This window comes from Pelecanus crispus, chromosome 10 (assembly GCF_030463565.1).
Source record: "Pelecanus crispus isolate bPelCri1 chromosome 10, bPelCri1.pri, whole genome shotgun sequence".
NCBI classification, from domain to species: Eukaryota; Metazoa; Chordata; class Aves; order Pelecaniformes; family Pelecanidae; genus Pelecanus; species Pelecanus crispus.
In genome coordinates, this window is record NC_134652.1 from 5,758,835 (window position 1) to 5,780,474 (window position 21,640).

The 21,640-nt window shown below is 47.8% G+C and overlaps 1 protein-coding gene across 1 annotated transcript in view; it reads right to left on the reverse strand.

Moving 5' to 3' along the window:
- HTRA1 (HtrA serine peptidase 1) overlaps positions 1-19,848 on the reverse strand; it is a 33,336-nt gene extending 13,488 nt beyond the window's left edge. Inside the window, exons 1-3 of the mRNA XM_075717607.1 lie at positions 19,383-19,848; positions 3,250-3,349; positions 2,725-2,929 (exon numbers count right to left, since the gene is read on the reverse strand). Coding sequence (XP_075573722.1) covers positions 2,725-2,929; positions 3,250-3,349; positions 19,383-19,848 — 771 coding nt within the window. The remainder of the gene's footprint in view (positions 1-2,724; positions 2,930-3,249; positions 3,350-19,382) is intronic.
- Between the last annotated feature and the right edge of the window lie 1,792 nt (positions 19,849-21,640).

Here is a 21,640-nt window from a genome sequence, read left to right on the forward strand (position 1 = left end):
CATTTCCTATTGCACTCAGCAAAGCCAAATTAGCTCTAGTAATGTCTTTGCCCAGATGTTCACAGCTTAAAGAAAAACAGCATGCAGGCTGCTGCAAATTCTTAACAGTTTTAGGAATACCAGCTGACAGCCTAAACTCATACTTCAAGCCCAGCTCTGTTCCAGAGGCATTCTTCATCCTTCAGATCCTGCCTTAACATGCCACAGAAAAACAGGAGAAAAAAAAATTTCTGCATCTTTGATGTCACCTTCAAATAATTTATTCAAAAGAACTTCACCTCTTACTTCAGAAAAATTCTTAGGGATGGTTTTCATGCCATATCCAGACTTTTTAAAGGGTTATTTGTGCCCTCACATTGACTGCTTTAGTCATCAAATACATTTCAATTTCCAGCAAATTATTACCTCTGTGATTTTAAAAATGCTTTTATGAATCTGAATGATTTTAAGGTATTTCAGTACAGAAAGGAAAGCTCAAACACTGAACCTCAATGGTTATATAAAAATGTCACATAAAAGTTCAGTCTGAAAAACAACTTCTCAGCTGACCACGTTTCCATTTTAACTTTTTGTGAGCACTTAAAATTTTGTGTTTCTAATTCTCCAAGTGCAAAGCGTCATCCGTCCTGCAAACAGAGGTGCCTCAGGCCTCACCTTGGATTGGGATTTCCCATGTCACTAGATCTAGCTGGAAAACTGGTCTCTCATCCCAGAAAAAAACAAGCAATACAAGAAGTTTTCCCCAAGTCTTCTCAAAATTATCCTGAGATGCAACAGGCAGGGTTGCAGGGGAACACCACACGAGGTACTGGACTGTAAAGAGCTCAGCCTCCAGGCACTAAGACACTTCCCAAAGTTTCTTTAAAACCAACCCTTTTTCTCATAGACAACTGAATATTAACGGATCAATTCCTCCCCTTCTCCACCCCCAAAAAGAAAAATGTAGCTGATTTGCCTCTAGATAGCTCTAAGACAGGCAAAGTTCGTGCCTTAAAGAATTTGCAAATATATATGAATGAATTAGGTTGCAACGCTGATGTGCTGTTTGCAAAACAGGGTCACAATGATGTCCAAAAATTAAACTGATGGAAGATGATGATGATGACTATCATTTAATTACACAGCAGTGATTTTTAAAAAAGAAGAGTATCTGCCATCTTGCAAGTCATAACTAGAATCACCAATTCCAGTCCTGTTTTCACTACAGGCAAGTCATCTGGCTGCATTCTCTTTTTTCCAAGCTGTTGCCAGTCTTCCAGGTTCTCCCTTCCGGCAAGCAGCTTACCAGGGAAATTTTGGAGCCATTCCTTTAGGCTCCAAAAATGACATAAAACTCTATGTCTGCTCTCTTCTTAAGTCTGCAAAACAATCTGTCACATCAGTTCAATGCCTCCTCTCACTGACTTACCAGCTTCTTCCTTCTCTGAAGCTCAGCTTCTTATCGCCTTAAATGCTTCCCTTCTCACCAGCATTTTCTGGTCTGCTTTCCCCACCACGCTGTGCTTCCAATTTTAAATCACTTTTCCAGCTGCCCCTCACTCCCTGCCATGTCCTACTCAGCCTGCTGCTGCCAGTTCTCATCCTGGGGATCTTTCCCTTTGCTTTGTTACTGCAGATCTGCTTTTGCTTATTTTAATATAAAAAATGAGAAAATAAACGATTGGTAAACGTGTAAATAGGTTACCTCAGGAAAACAGAGGAAAAATCAACATGGCAAAAACCCCATTCTTGGTATTGTTAAGGTTTTCTGCCATGTTGGTGTTAAGAAGCTTTTCAATAGGAAAACAAATGACAAAGGTGGCAAGGGAGCAGCAGGAGCACTTCATGTCTTGGGTCATCCAAGAGTTCTGCGTTAGACGTCCGATTTAGTCATGAACTTTGGCACAAACACTTTTGACCTCGCTGGGGAATAGGTCTGAACTAAAATCACACTGCAAGATCTAGACATTTTTGAGTCATGTGTTTCAAATGAAACGATCTTACCCGTTGAATTTGGAGGTCATTAACTCACAGTCCAAACAAGGGAAACCAATACGAGCAGCACCCCAAGCAATCACATGGATCTAATTGCATCTACATTACACAGCAGTATTTTGACATAATATTCCACTTGCGTTATGCTGTCAACATGTGCCGAACCGCATGACAGCTTTTCTGCTGTTGCAGGAAGCAGAATAATGCTGACAGCCTTATGTTTGACGTGGAGGAAGATTACGGATGGGAAGTTGCGCACCCATTTGTTCAGAAAACCACTTACAGTGTAAGAGCATCTTTCCAAGCCAGCTTTAATTTGCATGTTCAAGACGCTTCCTGAGATATTTTCCCATTTTAATACCTACACCAGTGTGGTACAGCCCTTTGCAGGCGCAAATATATCTTCTAAAAGCAATCTGTGACTTCAGTATAGGCACACAAGAAAGACTAATACATCCCTCCCCCAACTACAAGGGAACAACCCCGATTCTTCTCAGGAGAGAGTTATATTAGCGTGTGTAAACCAGCCAGTAAATGATGTTGGTTTTTACACTGAGAGGTGATAAAATTCACCACCACCAACCACGAACTTGGCTTTTAAAAATCCGTATCCACCTAGCTCAAAGATTCTCTATAACTCAGACCACTAAACTACTAGCCTTTCCTTAAAACATGAAAATTAGCAACAGCTTTAGGAAAGGAGGATACTAAATGAAGAGGAATAAAACGCGTCTCGCTTTAACGACTCACCTGAGAATCTATTTTAATCAGTGCAATGTCAGCTTTTTCATCAACATCTTTAATTTTAGCTTCATATGTTTCACCGTTCTTCAGTTCCACCTTCACCCGGTTTTTGTTGGTGACAACATGAGCATTTGTCACTATCAGTCCGTCTTCTGAGACGATGAACCCCGAACCACTGGCAACAGGAATCTCCCTCTTCGAATAAGGCAGTCTGAAAGACATGGGAAATAAACATTTATCGCTGCAAAAAGCTGAAAGATCACAAATCATTCCAAATAACACACAACCAAGAAGAGTTTGTTTTTTAATGCTTTAGGATATCTGCTGTTACTCACTATCATTAAGAAGATAAGGCACATGCATTAGTTTAACTTTTTTGCCAGGACTCTTAAATTATCTTTAATTCTTAAGCATGACAAATATTCATCATCTCAAAAACATCTTTGCTATTACATAGCATCAATCAACCTTTCTGGCACACTGGCAGCTGTTTTCAAGAATACAGAAATCAAAACTGGGCATCTTGTTTACTTGCGAAATAATTCAATGTGAACCACAGCAGGAGCTATCTTCTCCACCACATCTGCAATAAAGTTGTATTTGTGCCGCAGGCTATTAGGATGTTCTTGGCCTGAAATAGAAACAGAAAACATGTCATGAGTTCTTCAAATGACAGGAGAAAGGTCATTGCAGAACACCTGAATTAAAAAAAGCCCCAAGCGGCTATCTCTCCCCTCCTTAAAAGTCATCTGCAGCATAACCCTTGCCCCCCGATTTCCCTTCTGCCTCTTGGCACAGAAGAGGCAGCATGCTTTGTCATTAGGACAAACGGGTCCACGAAACCTTCTTCTTTCAAGTGCACGTGACTGGGCCACGGGGCAGCAGATCCACGGCCCCAGGCGTGGCTGCAGCCGCAGACCCAGGTTTGGCACGCCCCACCGCCGGCGGCTCCCGGGGACGAGGCGCTGGAGGAGCGCAGGGTTTAGTCCACATCTGCACTGCCCCGCTCTTCCTCTGTGAAAGGGAGTTTGCACTCAGATGCCTCCATTTCTGCTCTCACCTCTTTTCTGGATGGTCTATTTAGCTTGTATGGTCTTCTCCGATTAAACAAATGGGCTCTGTTCCTCTGCCAAAATACGCCTTCTTAGTGGTTTTTGAAGTCTCATGCTGCTGCATTTGTAAAATGCCGAGGACAACAAGGTCCTAACCCCCGTGTAAGCCTACAGCAGCTGCTGTGAAAGTTTAACTGGGGTAGGAGGTTTGTGCTGCCTCTCCCACCCGTGTCCCCACACAGCTCGAACCACCAGCCTCTGCCCGGCACCTATATGGGGATGCACATTACATACGCCCTACACAGCCGTACCCACGGCAGCCTTTCCGCTGCAACCACCCGTGGTCCATCAGCTCCACAGAGGAGCGGATCCCCCGTACGCTGGAGTTACTGAACCACCCTCAAGGCTGTAAAAGAGATACACACACGAAAACAATAGGACCACAAAGCTCTGCATTCCTGGGCAGTGCTGTAACACAAAAGCTCATGGTCACTGAGTATTCAAGAGAGGTCAGTGGGATTTTCAAAAGCAACTGGATAGCAAACTCCTATTGTGGCCACCAGAAAACCTGCCTGCACCATCAGATGTCTAAAAATCTCTGGAAAAAACGCACAATTCTGACACAGCTTCCCCTTCTCAAGTAGTTCACGGACAAAAGTTTGGGGTTGTTTTTTTTTTTTTAAATTGGGAGCAACTAAGCAACCGGAACACCCCAAAGAGTTGTTTTGTATTTCCCTAGAGGCAAGAAACATCCTTTGTTTTCATCAATCTTCCCATTTTATCTGATGCATCCATCTCGTGTTATAAAGGCACAAGCCAAATCTGCAACTGACTTTCAGATGAGTATTAACGTGCTGTGCTGCTCCTATCCATCCTTGCCATTTGGTTTCTAAATCCGTCCACAGATTAAAGCAGTAAGCAGCTTGTGGATGCTGTAAGTGCCTGTGATGGCGTTAACGGGACGATTTATTTGCAGAATTGTAGAAGGAGACACAGGACTATCCTGTAAAATCATCCCAATACTGACACCTGAATGACATTCATTATCGGAAAACAAGACTGGAAAACGATGCACATTTTTAAGTACATACTGGAGGCAAAAACGCACAGCAGGAGATTCAGAGGAATGATTTGGGAACAAAACATTGCTGCTTTTAATACCGACCAGATACCGGCTTGATTCAGGGGCAAACAACGGGTTTCAGGTGGCTTACCAACGCCAACTAGGACGCAGTGCCCTCATGAGAGGGGTGGATGCTCAACCCAAACACTATCCAATCACTCGAGAAGATGTTTTTTCCCATTTATACCCTGTGAAGCATCTCAAGGGCTTTTCAATGCAATTAATCATGAACAACAGCCACAGCAGTAACCACATAATCCGCTACGCAGTTTCAGATCAGAGTTCGGCGATGTTAATCTGCTTTATGAAGCAGGAATGTTGATCAGGAAACTTGTGTCCTCACCTACTGTTTTCCTCAAAAGTATTCTGTGCTTTCTCTGATTTACGTATAAGCTGTTTTCCTTGGACTTCAATTCCAGAAAGGCATAAGGGCTTGCTGAATGACGAACAACAATTTACCAGAGGATTTATGTTCTCTTTATCAGAAATACTCGGTATCAAATGAACCACGTCATCGCTATAAAGCTGACAACTATAACGGGAGTGTTTTGGGAAACTGGTAGAAGAATGAGAACTGCAGTTTGGAAGTATTCACTCACATTAAATAGGAGCTTTGACAGATTATCAGATCGGATTAACGCGATGCTGGGACAAAACGCCTCAGGGCACTACTGCATCCAACAATATGCTTTTTGATCACTGCTTATAAAATAATTTCATCTCAGTTACAATGCCGTAGACATTCAAAGGTCACATCCCGCCCTTTGAAAAAGAGAGCTCCCACGGATGAGGGAACTGCACAGGAAACACAGAGCTTTTTTTAATGCCTTCAATCTTTTTTGCATTTAGCTATTCAAGAAGAGAAAGGATGCCTAAGCTGTACATGGTGAGACTACTAATACTTCATCTCAGAGCTGCCTTCGCTTTGAGTCGCAGGCTACGAACACCAAGATTTCAGAAGTGTCAGTATTTTGCGTATAATCCGCCTCCTTGCGCAGTCCCAAACTAAGCTGCACAGTTAAAAGGTCAGAATTTCATACTCTGAAAAAGTTAGATAATAAATACTGATTCATGGCATACTGACCTAAAAAGCTTACAACAGCTTGCCACGCCTGCCTATTGCTTATGTATTAGGAATTCTTGCATTGTGTAACACAGTTTTGCAACAGCTCTTGAACAACTGCCCACTTAAATGGAAAACATACCTTCTTAAAGCAAATAAACAAAAGTCCAAGTACCATTCAGAGGCATTCATTGACGAACACTAACAAAAAAAGATGCCTAGTAGTGGTTTAGCAGACTGTGCTTGTCTATAAAGCTACAAAAAAAGCGATAGCTTTAAGTTTTGATTGATGATACGGTTTTGACTATTTAATCCCCACTGCCTGGATATTCTGATACATACATCTAACCACAACGTCCATCCTGACTTGTAGGTACCCTGCAAGCAGGTGGGTAGCTCTTTAATTCTATACTTAAATTGGTCCCCAAAATGTAGATTTCTCTGTTAAAAACTGTTTCTTTGGCATAACCAGTGTTGAATTCATAAGAATAAAGTTACCCCAATTTTCTGACCTTTTTCTTTAAACCACACCCTTCTGGAGTTTTGTTCCCACTAGAATATTTTCTTTTTTTTGTTTGTTTGTTTTTGTTTGTTTTGTGTTTGGGGCTGGGTTTTGTTTTTGTTTTTGTTTTTTTTTTTAAATATTGAAAGATGGGCTTGAATAAAGCTCTAATTCTGAAACACCTTCATACTTTGATGTTCAGATCTTTGCAGACTGTCCCTTTTTCTATTTATATGCTGTGATTATTTGTGTTTTGTAATGTTTTTACTGAACTATTGCACAATGCCCTAAGAACCCACGAGCATGGTTAAGAAACCTTTATTAATGACATTATGAAGATTATTGTCAATTCAGTCAATGATCAAAAACTGACTTAAAAAAACATAAATAGGTTACAGCATGAAAAATTCCCAAGGCAACTAATTCTTCAAGGACTTCAAAGGTGTGCTGGCTGTCAGCCCTCAAATGAAAAGGAAAAACTCTGCCAACTGACATTAATAGGGCTAATATCAGTAAACAAACTGCTAGGAGGCAAGACAGAATACCAAGCCATGGAAAAAAAGCACACCAGGCTGTAAACAACTGAAATAATTTGGTTTCATAAAGATGAGCCAAAAATCATATTAAGATCTAGGTTCCGATTAGGTCATTCCTCAAAGTGGCATTGATGCTTTAATGCTCACATCTCATACATGCTGCTTTTGGTAATATTTTCAGCTAAACTGAAAGGATGCTTTGGAGATAGAATCTCCTAAGAAAGTAACCTCTCCCCTTCAGCTGTGAGAACACTATCTGATGTTCCAGAAGGTCTTCTCTCAGCGTAGGTCCACCTCTCATGAGAGCAGCTCTTCACGTAAAGCTTTAGGCACATCACAGTCAGAAACGGATCTTTTTCCCATCCAGTTTTCATGCGGTTTTCCCCCTTGCAAACAAGGGGGCTCTGCTCTGATCCGTCAGGACCGGCTCAGCTCGCTGCCCATTCTCCTCTGCATCCTCTGCAGTTCGCCTGGGCTAAGGCATCCTCAACACTCCCACGTCCCCTTTCCACTGCCTGAAGTCAGAACCGATACAATTATCTCATTCAATGGGACTTTTTATCCTAGATACAGGGAGGGGAAACAAAGGCACACCCCAGCAAACGCCAGCAAGTCTCTCCCCCCCACCCTCACTTGACGTGACCACACCAGATATCCTCATGTGTTAAGTCAAAAAGCTCAGATTCAGTCTGGAATTGAGCCTTCGATTTCTTTAAAAACAGCAAGAAACTTGCATTCCCATTAAGATTAAAAAACCCCACAACTTCCCATGGAACAGTAATCACCCAAGACACCTAAAAAACCCCACAACTTCCCATGGAACAGTAATCACCCAAGACACCTAAAAAACCCCACAACTTCCCACGAAGCAGTAATCGCCCAAGACAGCTGCAACTATCAGTATCTGTAATTTTATAACTGTTAAGGAGGATGCTCATATGCAAACTGTAGGGAGGGTGAGCAGCGGAGCACCGTCTCCAGGTTCATCATAAAAGATGCTTCGTACTGGAAAAGTGCAAGGACCCTGTCCTTCCAGGGGAACCAAATTAAAATAACCTTTGGATTATTTAATCCAATTAATAAAATAAATAACCTGCTGAAGTTTATGGGCTAACTGAATGTACTAAGCTACCCAGGTTGCTGAAAATAGGCGATTACTTCCTCCTGTACTCACGTTAACGTTATATTCAGGTACACAATCCCAGGTGCATACGCACACTAGAGTCTGAGAGAACAGCCTGGGTTTGTGTTTCTCTGCAGAGCAAAACCAGAAAGGCTTAAGCACTCACGAAACCTCTGGGCTGGCAGAATTGGTGACTACTAACACAAACCACAAGACCGTAAAGTTTTACTTGGAGAACTTCCACCCTCCCAAATAAAACTCCAGCCGCTGGTGTTTGTACAAACTCCCATTCATGTCATATAGGAAAACGTTAAAACCTCTGACGCTACTATGGAAACAAAAACTCCAGCAAATGTGCTTAGCTCATGCTGAAAATGGTGGTATCGGCAAGCTCCGCTGGAGAGACACAAGGAAAAAGTGATGTATGGGAATCTGCTGCCACTCTTTTTTTTTTTTTTTTTTTAAATTACATAAAACTGCAAGCCTAAATATTCCACTTCCTATTCAAGGATAAATTGTGTAATACACCAAAAAAGGATCTTAGGCAATGAAAACACTAAGAAAATATGAAACAACATTCTACGTATCGTAGACGATTTGCTTAAGAACAACTTTCAGATCAGTGGAGGGAATTTTGAGAGGTCTAAACCACAGCACCTTGCTAATAAAGCTACTATTACATCAGTTATTTTTTCCCTGTGTAATCCAAGGAGAAACTGAAGACACTTCACAGATTTCTGAGAATAAAATCTGTATTACTGTGACATCCCTAAAAGCAAAAATATTTTCATAGTGCTAAACAATGGAGAGATTTCAACCATTTTATTCTACCAAATAGTAAACTGCATGAACCTGGTTTTCACTTAAAATATTTCCTGCAGCAAGAACCACTGCAAGAATAAAGTGAGGATTTAAAGTAAAATTGCTTTTTGGCATGAATGCAAACTTGCAAAGGGAAAATAAAGTCCATTTACATCATCGTAATATTTAGATGATCAATTCTTTCTTGGCAACCTTTAACAAGGACTCTGTCAAATGCACCAGAGACCTTGCAAGTAACAGGCTTTGAAATCTGTATTTTCCCTGCTAATCCAAAAGCCTGAAACCATTAATTTTAATCACTGATTTTAAATAAATAAAAAAAAAAAAACCCAAACTGTCAAGCTAAACAAAATAGGGAATCTATACAAAGTTTGTATACAGAGGGTTGTAAAGTAGACAAACCTCACCTCCTGCTGCTGGTGCAGAGGCTGCTGCGATGCACTGGATAGCTCAGCCTCTGTGTGCATCCTATTCCCAACTACCAGCAACAAATTAATGCTTGCCCTAAACCTCTTAGAGTTTAAGACTGTGAATTATTGAAAATGCAAACATATGGATACATAAAAGTAGGTATCGGTAACACATGAATGACCAGGCTACACGAAGAGAATGACACATACATTCTTCTGCATTTATAAAACAAGAAAACAAACAAACAAAAAAGTATTTGAAGATAATTAAATTGTAAACCACAGAGTCTTCAGAGAACTTTGGTCCAACCTCTTTGGACTAGCTTCCTTCTTAGAATGGGAGAGACCTCTCTGGCATCCAGTCCCGATGTAATTCAAGATTTTCCTGCCACTGAAAACGGTCAATGGGCAATGTCCCTGGGCAACGTGCCTACGGCTTCCTTGTAGGCAGTTTCTACATAACTTCAGATATAAAACTTAACAGTTCCTGTTCAGCTAAAATTCTCCTACCACTTGTCTACAAGGCAGAATAAGTAGTAAATGAATCAGATACAGAGTATCTTCTGTTGCAGTTCAACTACTGAATTGCTAGATAGATGTCAAATGGTTGGAACATTGTGAAGAAGGAGGAACACCCAAGGAGGAACACCCAGGGTGCGTGCATCTTGGTCTAAGCCATGTTACTCAGTCTCTCTGCAACTTGTGAAAAGTAATTTGAATCCTTGGCGTCTCAGATTTATCTTTAAAATGGGCATAACACCTATTTTATCTCACAGGAATAGTCTCAGGCTTTAGCAACCCTTGCAGAACCTGACAGGGAGAAAATATGTATATAAAAACTCTCAGAAATGCCAGAAAATCTTCTAGAAGCCAAGTGCAGTGGCTGCCCCTGCAAAAAGTCAGCCTCACAATCATAGTGGTAGCGAGCAACACCAGTAGACTTTCGGGCAGATGAGGTTGAAAAGCAATTCGGCGTAAGCAGGGAGGGCAGGCGTCCAGAGCGGAGCGACAGCTCCATCTAACACAACAGGAAACTGCGATTCCTTCTATAAACACCAGCGGTGAGGTGGGAGGAAACCCAACTTCTGCATAAACAGCCAGGCTGGAGCCCCGGGCTGGAGGAACGCAGCCTCGCGAGGAGGAACACGCTGTTCCCGGAGCGGCATTGCCATATTAATACAATGCTGAGCCCGGGCTCATCAGAGATGACGACAAATTAATCGCAACTCAGCAGCCCTCTGACAAAGATGCACGGCTCCGGGTGGCCATGCCAGCAATGCTCCCTGCGCTTGCAATGCCCTGCGTGGGTGCACCGGCCCGTCTGGGGGATGAGGAGGGAAGGCAGGGTGCAGGCAGATGCTCAGACACAAAAAAAAAAAAAAAAAAAAAAGAAAAAAAAAAGGTGAAGAGCAAGTCAGGACAAGGGCAAAGCGCTGAGCTCGAAAACATCATTAATGGTAGTCCTGTCTGAACTGGAAACATTAAGAGAAATGTAAGTCAGGTAGTAACGGAAAAAGAGTCTGCCTGATTTCCTGCAGACAGATGAAAAAGAATATGTCAGTCAACAGGTTAAAGCAGACGTGGTATTCTCTTCTCTGCAGAAGGCTGAAAATATAACAGATGAGTCAGGAATAATTTCTCCTCTCCTTTTTCCAGCCCTGCTCAGTTTACGTCCCTTCCAGCTCGGGTCATCACCCTGCTCTACCTCCCCGCTCCACTCATCGCGGGCAGAGAACCAGCAAAACATCCCCCAAATGCCTATTAGGTAACAATGACGTGGTAATTCCTATATCCTACGTGTAACCAACAGCTGTCTGATCTTGAAAATTCCTCTTAAGATTATAAAACCGTTAAGGTCTCATTTTAAGTATGTCAGAAACTTTCACACTGAATCTTTAGAAGAAATCCGTGCTTAAGAGAGACTTCACTCAACTTCCAGGAACCCTGGTATGAAGACACCAGGGAATAAAAACAAGTTCTTGTCTTCATGCTTTTTAAACATTTTTTTCCTCTAACGAGAAACCTAAAAAAAGCCTCTTAAGATAGAAGCCTAAAAAAAGCCTCCTAAGATGCTGCTTCTCTGCAGCTGGCAAAGGCATTGATTTCACCACTTTGCTGCGGCAGGACTGACAGTGACACAGAGATGATACACAGAAGAATCAAATCTATAGAAGAAACCTCAAAACAGTAATAAAAGACACACCGCTCCTACTCTGCAGCTTCAGAACTGTACAATACATAAATCCGGCATAACTGTATCGCAAAAGCCACAATATCTACATATTGAACAAATCCCTCAGCCTCTGGTGGCGTTTTCTACACGTGTCTTAAGAATCACTCGAAGACCATCCAGATTTGTTTTAGTGTAGGCATCAGAAATCAATGAGCATTTGGGAAATGAACTTGGAGTAATCCAGACGGTGCTTCTGCCATCCTAATTTTAAGGATGACGGAAAGGAGGTGGCACTGCCACTGGTGAGACAGCCGCCGTCACACGGCACCCTGCTCCACTGCACGTATAGTTTCTCCTTAAAGGTGAAAAGAAGAGCAGGTTTCTATTCCACTCACCCAAATATGCATATTTTCATGATATTTAGAGTTCTAATTATTATATTCACTGCTCCCCTATCAACATTAACTATTTACATAGTGGCTTTTTTTATCCGCACATCTACTCCGCTTTACTTTATGGATCATCTGAATATTATTTGTACTTTATTTGTAAGTGCTTGCCCACTTTCATTGTCTGAATACAAAAGAAAAGGGTTAGCCAAGCTTTACCTTTCTGGATAGAGGTCTACAGACAGATCTCTGATACAGAATGGGCAGTCATGCCAAACAGTGCATACGTTGTCCCAGAAAAAGGAATGAATCATGCCTTTACCACCACAAAGGTTGAAGTATGAGATTCCTGGGGGGTTGTGTTCATTTTGGGGGTAGGATGGTGGGAGGGGAGGGAGTTGTTTGGGTTTCTCTTCCTCCTTAGTGCTCGGTCCACCCACTGCTTTCCTTCTCCAAAATTACTTTCTGCAGATGCAGATTGACAGATCATCGATGCTGTTTGCAGAACGTGGCCAGAAGTGCAGTGTGCAAGTTTAAGAAATAGAGTAATGGAAAAGAAAAGTAATGGAAAATGGAGCGGCAATGCTGGCAAGGGGCAGAAGAATGAGCAGGGACTCATAAAATTTCAGTTTGCTCTCGGCTTTGCTACTGCCATACTGGCTGACCTTGAGCAAAGCTCTTTATCTTCCCCCGCCCTAGATTCACTATCCCTAAAATGGCGTAACAACATTGGCCTCTGGAAATACGTTGTGAGCCTCTCCTAATGCTCTGCTCTATGAACTATTTCAAATTTTAGACCAATGGATAACTTCTATGCATGGCTACTAGATTTAATATGCATTATTTTATCTGTCAGTTGTTTATCAGAAAAAATATGGGCAAATCCAACTGCTATCAGAAACATGAAGTGTTTTTTTAATTTGATGAGCTCCATCTTGTCAATATTTCTGGTAACAAGCCTGTAAAACTGGATATAGGGACTATTCACCGCATATCCATCTCTCCCATCTCACCAAAAAGGCAGCTTTACAAGAGCAGGGAAATGGAAAGACTGAGAAACCCCGATAAAATTTGATGGGAAAAAGTGACGGGCACAAGAACGGGGTTTGTTTAACTAGTAACACAGAAAATTTTAACGGGGTGCCTATAGCACAGCTATGCCGTGACACTAAGCACAGCCCCAGCACCGGTGCCGCTGCTCACACCGACAGGACCAGCCACCGTCCCGGTGCCAGCCCGCAGAGTTCGTGCGCAATAAAAGCAGAGGCTCAAGGATCTACTCACACGTTACGCACGCGTATGTATTTTCTGCAGTGTGTGCACACACATGCACATCTTTTTGTCTCCAGAAACAAGCGCCCGGCAGAGCACTCGCAACGAATCACGCAACCCAGCTGGCTTCCAGCCTTGTGCTTCGCCTTGTCAGTGCACCAGGGTATCCGATATTAGCCCACAAATTCAAGAGCTCTTCTGTCTGGCTGCCTAATTCATCTCCAGTCACTAAAATAGGGTAGCCAAGATCTTCTCAATTCAATAAACTTTAAACTCAAATAACTAGTCACCTGTGTCCCGTCTTACAAGTTTAAGATATTACAAGTCTCCTCTTACCTCCAGATATGAGGTCAACATCATCAGTTGGTATAAGATCAATGCATTATTTTATAGCCCTTCGATACAGGGGAGTTGAGACTTATTTTTTAGTTATATTCTTCACTTTGGGACAGGCGAACCAATTTTGGAATCACAATGACCTGTATCCAGAAGGCAACATAAAGTCTTTCTTTTTTTCCTACATCCTGAACACAGCCTCCAAAAAAATTCTAGCTATTCACTTGGGCCCGGTTACAAACGCGGTGGGACTTGCTGCCAAGTCCAGCCAGGGATCCTAGAGGCCCCAGCGGTTTATGGGAGTGAGGAATGGCTTTATTTACAACAAAAGTTAAGTTCCACAGTACCCCAGTTTCTATTTCTAACATTGCTTTCTTTCACTCCAAGCACACGTAAATTCACATTTGAAAAATATTTTCCAGCTTCTCCTATTTCCTGGACGGCAGAGTCTTTCCTTTAACTGCTCAGGATACGCTGCCTCCATCACATCCAAACTCTACTTAATAAGACTCCTGCTGCTTACTCACGGCTTTAAGTATTCCTGTCCAGTCCACGGGTACCTTTAAATTTCAAAGACCCGAAGATGAAAGGATTGAATCTTTCCTTGTTCCAAATCTGTGTTTACCGACTTGACTGTTTGAAGTCTAGAGACTACAGAATTACTGCCGGCTCCCACGAAGGAAATCGAGATGTGGAGAGGGGAAAAGGTGAGCTTCTTCAGACAAACCACTTCTTACAGTTCCCTCCTCTCAGAGCTGAATACTTGGCTTTGGAAAAGCTTTTTAATCCCACACTTGGGAATTGGTTCTCTTCTGGAAATATGTTGCTATTTATTTCCATTGCCTTCAGCTGCCTCTTCCCTCCCTCCCCTTCTCCTTCTGCTGCAAAAGTGACTGAGGAAAGTCAGAAGATAATGACTTTCAGACCACCCAAACACAGCAACTGGGGGAGATGAAGGTGGCTAAAAAGAAAATTAAGGGCACTGGAGCACTCATTTGTGCAACCCGTCCTTAACACCTCGTCCTCCCAGGTCATTTTTAATAGACTCGACATGCGCCAAGTAACCTGCGAAGGTCTCCCAACATTTCTTCAGCGCACGAACCATCATGTGCCCATTTTTATCTTTCAGGAAACAGCTGAAAGCCTAGTTCATAACAACACCACCAACTTTCCTCTTGATAAATATCTGGCTTAGTTCCTGACCTTCCCAGATTTCTCAGCTGAGTTTCTCTTCCTGCCCTGATTATTCATTCCTGCAAGGCTTAGCACTGCCAGCCCGTTAGCCCCATCCCTACCAGAGGCACGGGAATTCAGGCAGGTCCATCTACTGCTGCACGGATCTCATTCTTACACAGTTTTTAAAAGACTCAATTAATGACAAATAGTTCATTGACCACGGAGGTCCTTTTCTTCTGCCAGGTGATTACACAGAGTCACTTGGATGCAGTTTCGCCTGGTGCATTTCAAAATACAAAGTCAGCCACTTTGCAAGGAACTGAGCTTGAGTGATGGATTTTTTTTCTGCCCCCCGCCCCATCTCCGGAACTACAAAATGATAATGTGATGAAGAGAAGCAGCAAAGCCTGCATCTGTTAGTGATCCCTTTCTAGAACTGAGAGTTACCCCCTAAACTCACCTCCACCTTCCCCCAAAGCAAGCAGTAACGACCTGCTTAACCTAAACCAGAAGGGCTCGCATCGAGCTCCAGATGTGACATCGTGGTGAGCGCACGCCTGTGACGGAGAGGTGTGAACCGCCTGTGCCAGGCGCTGAGGACTGCTGAGGTTACTGGGATACCACGTTAGACATAGTAAGCCTAATAAAAATAGGAAAATGTAAAAATCCGGTTCAAAAAGGGGCAGAGGAAAGTTAGGAACTGAGAGCAACCACGAGGAATTTTCTTCTTCTTACCGTGGTTAAAGGCGAAAGGACAAATCCAAGTTAGTTTGTACTTTACAGCGTGAAGAGCACAACATGGAGAGAAGGGCACGCTGTCCTAAAACGCCTGCCGGCATTTGCCAGGAGAAGCGAGGAGGGGAAGGAAGGCTGGTTTAAGTTGTGTGTTGAACATCCCAAGCCTTCCTCCCTTGGTTAGCAGGAGGGATTTAAGGGCACCAAAAACATATTTGCAGAAGAAAAAGAAAACATCCTGCCAGCACGTTGAACCTCATCACACAGAGCATTGAGGTCTCGTCGCACCGACCTCGCTCCCGGGTGCGGGCTGGTCCTTGCAGTCGTGGTTTTTGCTCAGAGGACGTTCGCCGTCTTTCTGCGCCTTTGTATTTTCAGGGGCACCAACCCACGCCGCGCTGCGCCAGCACGCGCTTTGCAGGCCTGAACACCCTCTACCAACACCTCTCCCCTCCTTCATGGAAAGCGAAGATTTCTTCTGCGGAAGCTGCAGCTCAGCAGCCCCGGCCAGGCTGGTGCAGAAACGGCTTGCCGGTGCTGCAAGCGCTCCTCTGCCAGCGGTTTGGATGTGAAAAAGCAGGGCTGCCTCATCTGCCGGCGGCAGAGGGAAGATCTGCCCAGGCACCCTGGGGAGGCTGCCCAGCGCGGCGGGACGGGTACCGCCGGTTGCGCTGCCCGCGGCCAAACCGCGGGAGGGGAGAGGTGGCAAGGGCGCACCGCCCCAGACGGGGACACGGCGCTAATGAAGGGGTCCATCGCCTGCTGCAGAGTGCGTCACCCCGCTCGTCGCCCGCCTCGAACAGCGCTGAGCCCGGCCACGCTGCAGCCCTGCTCCCATCCCGTGCGCTCCCCGCACTCGTTTAGCTGGCGCGTTTCCTGGCTGAAAGCCACAGCCGGGCTTTCCCCTCGCTGCTCCTGGGGTCTCTCCAGATAGAGCCTCTCTTGCCTTTTCTGCGTATCTGGCTCGCAGAGCGAGCTGCGGGCTGACCCTGCACCCCAGAGCCCATCACCGCGGCGCAGGAGACCGGCTCAGCCCCTCGGTGCTGCACGGCTGCACCTGCCCGCCAGCCGGCCTCGCAGCAGCGTTGAGGGCCGATGCTCGAGTAAGCTCCGAGGCTTGTGAAATTTTTCTTGAGTTTTTCCTGGGCAAAATGGGACTCGTGAGTCTTAAAAACATCCCTCATGCACACGGACCCAGAGCAACCTTCCCCTGCCTCTCCCGCATCCTCTCATAAATGCGGCCGGCGTCTGAACAGACGCACCGAGAATCACTGGAGGCCAAAAGCAGCACCGGGAGTGGACTGTAGTAGATGAAAATTGAAAAAGACAAGAAGTTTTACTTTATTTCATGCAATATACACAATATTGTACTTGACCGGCTACTAAAGTGATGTGAAACTTAAAAACAGAAAAAAAAAAAAAAAAAAAAAGTGCTTTCCAAACACTTCCTCTACATCCTCATTCCCTCGTTTCCCTGGGTCATTGCACTGTATGCACCAATTATTTATATACATGTTACTACAAAAGCATAAAAATATTTTACCAAAGACAACTCCATCTCCAGGTAGCACAAACACTCCTGAAAAATGAATTCAAAATAAAATTAAAAAATAAGAACTCTAAGGAGTCACATATTAGGCAACAGCTTTTCAAAACAGTGGTTCAATCTGCCTCCAGGGAAGAGCACTTTACAGCCTACTCTCAGTTTCTTTTTATTTTAGGTTCTTTACATATGAAAAAAGCTTCGCTTGCAGCAATGTTTGCTCTGGTCTAGGGATAAACATGTGCTACTGGTTGGCTTCTCTAGCACCTTCCTTTTGTCCCTAGCGATACAGAAAATAAGCATCGCTCCAACCAGAGATGCAACCGGGCAAAATGATTGTCTGGACGTACGCGTGATGTGTCTCCGGCAGCAGAGTTTTCCTATCCAAGGTCCATATGCAGCCTGTGCATTTTCTGTACAACCTACCCGGGGCCACGTTTTACTCCCCAGCTCAAACAGACCCCAAATTCTGCCAACGTTCAGCAGAAAAGATGGAGAAAACAATATTGGTTTCACGAATTGAGAACAAACACCACAAGGCGTTGTATTATACTGGAGATCAGGAAACTGTGGCGTGAAAGCTTTAGTTGTCTCCAGCGTCAGAGCTCAGTGTCCCACCGAGCACAACACAGCTTTGAAACCCAGGGGAAAACCAGTGGTATGAAAAATTGGTTGTATTGATACCAAAGTAGTAGGTTTGATGTGTAACGCAGGGTCAGTATTTTGCCCAAGCTGAACATATAGCCACTATACATCAGAATATTCTTCTGCTGGAGAGATGATGGCTAAACCTAGAAAAAGAATCATTTTTAAAGAAAGAAGCGCAGAAATGGTACGACCTATACCAAAAGAATCAGTCCTCAGTGAAACAGCACCGACTTACTAAAGGGTGACTCCCCCTTCAGAAGTACAGGCTTAATTCATGCTACTTTTTATGTTGTTACCCCCTAAACGTGCCAAATGGCTTGGAAGGAATATGCAGCCTTAGCTTACAAGGTTTAAGCCAGCCTATACCAGGGGTTGCATCTCGTAAAGATGATCCCGTGTTTACCCCCAGCACGGTTTTGCCTTGCCGTGTCACATCCTGCACTCATCATTCCTACAAGACGGAACACTTCACTGGGCTGTTCAGTCCAGCAACTCCCTCGGCGGAGCCACAGTTTCATAACCCAGCAGCGTGTCTTTATATGGTTTACAAACAATTAGCATCCGTCCTGCAGCTCCCAGCACTCGACTTACATCCGATTCGACTGAAACAACAACTAAATAATAATAATAGTAATGCTGGAGGAAAAATACTAGTAGTTACATTGTTACTCCTCGACGGGCACTCCCATCCTCCAACAAAAAAAAAAAAAAAAACCAAACCCAAAAACCCTGAAGTCAGCTTAACAGGGTGTTTAGTTACGAGCATCCCCCCTCTCCAGCAATTCTATTATTAATAATCAGAGCGCATCAGCTAAGAGGGGCAAAGGCAGCCGGCTGCCTGCTCTGCTGACACGGCCACGCCGCGCTCGTTGGCTGCGATCAGATTTTAACAGCCTCTGCGTTCTTGGCTTTATTTCCCAGGGCATTTCTTTGTGCCAAAGCGCCTGGGTGGGAGCACGCTCCGAGTCTTGCTCCAAACTTTGCTGAAGCCGCACGGTCGGGCTGGGGTCCCCATCCCTGCCGGCTTCTGGAGATTTTGCAACCGGTTTCCCCCCAGTTTTGCGCCGGGCATCGCTTCCCCGGGGCCGGAGGGGAGAGACGTTCGGTTTTGAAGTTGGCGACGGGGTTCATTTTCCCCTGGCGCTTTGGCAGCCGCAGACAAACAGCGCATTCTTGCTCTACTTTCTCGTGGAACTCGAATACCAAAGGCGAGCCAAGGCCAGCCCTCGTCTCTGGTGCTCTCCCGGCCACGCCAGCCGCCCGACGGGACGGGATGGGGACGGGAGGGGATGGGGATGGGGACGGGATCGATGGGGACGGGGACGGGATCGATGGGGACGGGGACGGGATGGGATGGGGACGGGGACGGGATGGGATGGGGACGGGGACGGGATGGGATGGGAGGGGATGGGGACGGGATGGGATGGGGACGGGATGGGGACGGGAGGGGGACGGGAGGGGGACGGGGATGGGGACGGGGATGGGGACGGGGATGGGGACGGGGATGGGGACGGGGATGGGGACGGGACGGGATGGGGACAGGACGGGATGGGGACAGGAGGGGAGCCCCTTCACCGCGGGGCCGCCCGCACGGCGCGGCCGCTCCCCGCTCCCCGCTCCCCGCCGGGGGGCAGCGGCCGCCGCAGACCGCCCCCCCCCCCCGGCCGGGGACTCGCAGCCCGGCGGAGCGGCCACCGGCCTCGACCCCCGCCGCCTGCCAGGGCCCGGCCCCGGCCCCGTGTGCGTCCCCCCCCGGCTTACCCTGCCCGCAGGCCCCGCGCTGGATGGCGATGAGGGGCGGCTGGCGGAGGCGCTCGGCGCGGCGGCTGGCGGCCCGCAGCTGGCAGGGGCTGGCGTAGGTGACGGCGTCGCTGCCGCAGACGGGCTCGCTGCTGGAGCAGAGGCAGCGCCCGGCGGCCGCCCGCCTGCGCACCGTGGCCGAGGCGGGGACGCCGGCGCCGGGCGGCACGACGCACTCCAGCCCCTCACCGCAGGGCGGGTCGCCGCCGCCGGGCCCGCCGCAGGGCTCGCCCTCCTCCGCCCCGCAGACGCGGCAGCAGCCGCAGGCGTCCAGCGCGGCCCCGCCGGGGCAGGAGGCGGGCAGCGGCGGGCAGCGCGATCGCTCGCAGCGCTCCGGGCAGGCGGGCGGCGGCGCGGCCGTGGCGGCGGCGAGCAGCAAGGCCGGCAGCGGCAGCAGCAGCAGCGGGCTCCAGCCCCACAGCGGCATCGCGGCGGCGGCGGCCCGGGGCAGGCGTGGGGCGGCGAGCGCGGCCCCGCCGCTTTTAAGCGGCCGCGCGGGGGGCGGCGCGGCCGGGGAGGGCGGCGGGGCGGGGCGGGGCGGTGGGAACGGCCCCCCCGCCTCCCCCGGGCAGTAACACCCCCAATAACATCCCCCCGGTAACACCCCCCCCGCCTCCCCCGGGCAGTAACACCCCCAATAACATCCCCCCGGTAGCACCCCCCCCGCCTCCCCCGGGCAGTAACACCCCCAATAACACCCCCCCGGTAACACCCCCAATAACACCCCCCCGGTAGCACCCCCCCCGCCTCCCCCGGGTAGTAACACCCCCAATAACACCCCCCCGGTAACACCCCCAATAACACCCCCCCGGTAATAGCCCTCCCCCCGCCTCCCCCGGGCAGTAACACCCCCAAAAACACCCCCCCGGTAGCACCCCCCCCCGCCTCCCCCGGGTAGTAACACCCCCAATAACACCCCCCCGGTAACACCCCCCCCCGCCTCCCCCTGGCAGTAACACCCCCAATAACACCCCCCCCAGTAACAGCCCCCCCCGCCTCCCTCGGGCAGTAACTCCCCCAGTAACACCCCCCCCCGGTGACACCCCCCCGCCCGCCTCCCCCGGGCAGCAACATCCCCCAGTAATACCCTCCCCAAGTGACAGCCCGCCAGTATCATCCCCCCTCCCACTAACAACCCCCCCTCCGCCTTCCCCGGACAGTCACACACGCCCCCTCCCAGCAACAACCCCCCCAGTAACACCCCCCCTCCCAGTAACACCCCCTCCTTCCGCCTTCCCCGGGCTGTCACACGCCCCCCCCCCCCCCGTAACACCCCCTCCCAGTAACACCCCCCCAGTACCCCTCCCCAGTAACACCCTCCCTCCGCCTCCCCCGGACAGTCACCCCCCACAGTAACACCCCCCTCCCCAGTAACACCCCGTCCAGTAACATCCCCCTCCCAGTAACACACACCCTCCCAGTAGCACCGCCCCCCTCCCCAGTAACACCCCCGCCAGTAACACCCCCCCTCCAAGTAACACCCCCTCCCTCCGCCTTCCCCGGACAGTAACCCCCCCCAGTAACACCCCCCCCAGTCGCTCCCCCCCCCCCCCCCCCCGTAACACCCTCCCTCCGCCTCCCCCGGACAGTCACCCCCCCCTCCCCAGTAACCCCCCACCCGTAACCCCCCCCAATAACACACCCCCCGCACCCCCACCGAGCTGCCCACCCCACGCAGGACCGGACCCGCGGGGCGAGCGGGGCCCGGCGGCGGGGCTGGCACGGGGCTGCTGCCGGCCGGGACGCTCTTCCCCACTTCAGGAATTACGGGAAAGGCGATGTGGAGTCGGCGTCGGTAACGTTCAAGCTGGGTGGAGGAGCAGATGCGGAGGGCAGGGCCGCCCCTCCCCTGGCAGAAAGAGTTGAAGCGAGACATGCAAATGTATGCAAATGTCAGGCATCCCGCCGGGAATGCCAGGTACTCCCGCATGCGGCCACCTGAGAAATTCCCGGCTCTGGAGAAGGAGCTGGGAGGCGATGGCCGGCGCTGGAGCGCGCCTGGGGTGCCCGCAGGCAGCGGGACCGGAGCTTCTGCTTGCCCTCCCGCTTCCCCAGAGATTCTGAGCCCCAGGGAGAGGTGGATACTAGCAATTAGCAGCAGGTTAATCAACCGAAAGGAAAAAAATGAAAACCCCAACCCAACCCCTCTCTGCCATCCCCCCACAAGCCGGCTGATCCAATTTGGCAGCTGGGCAACTGCTGGAGCCCAGGGACGGAGG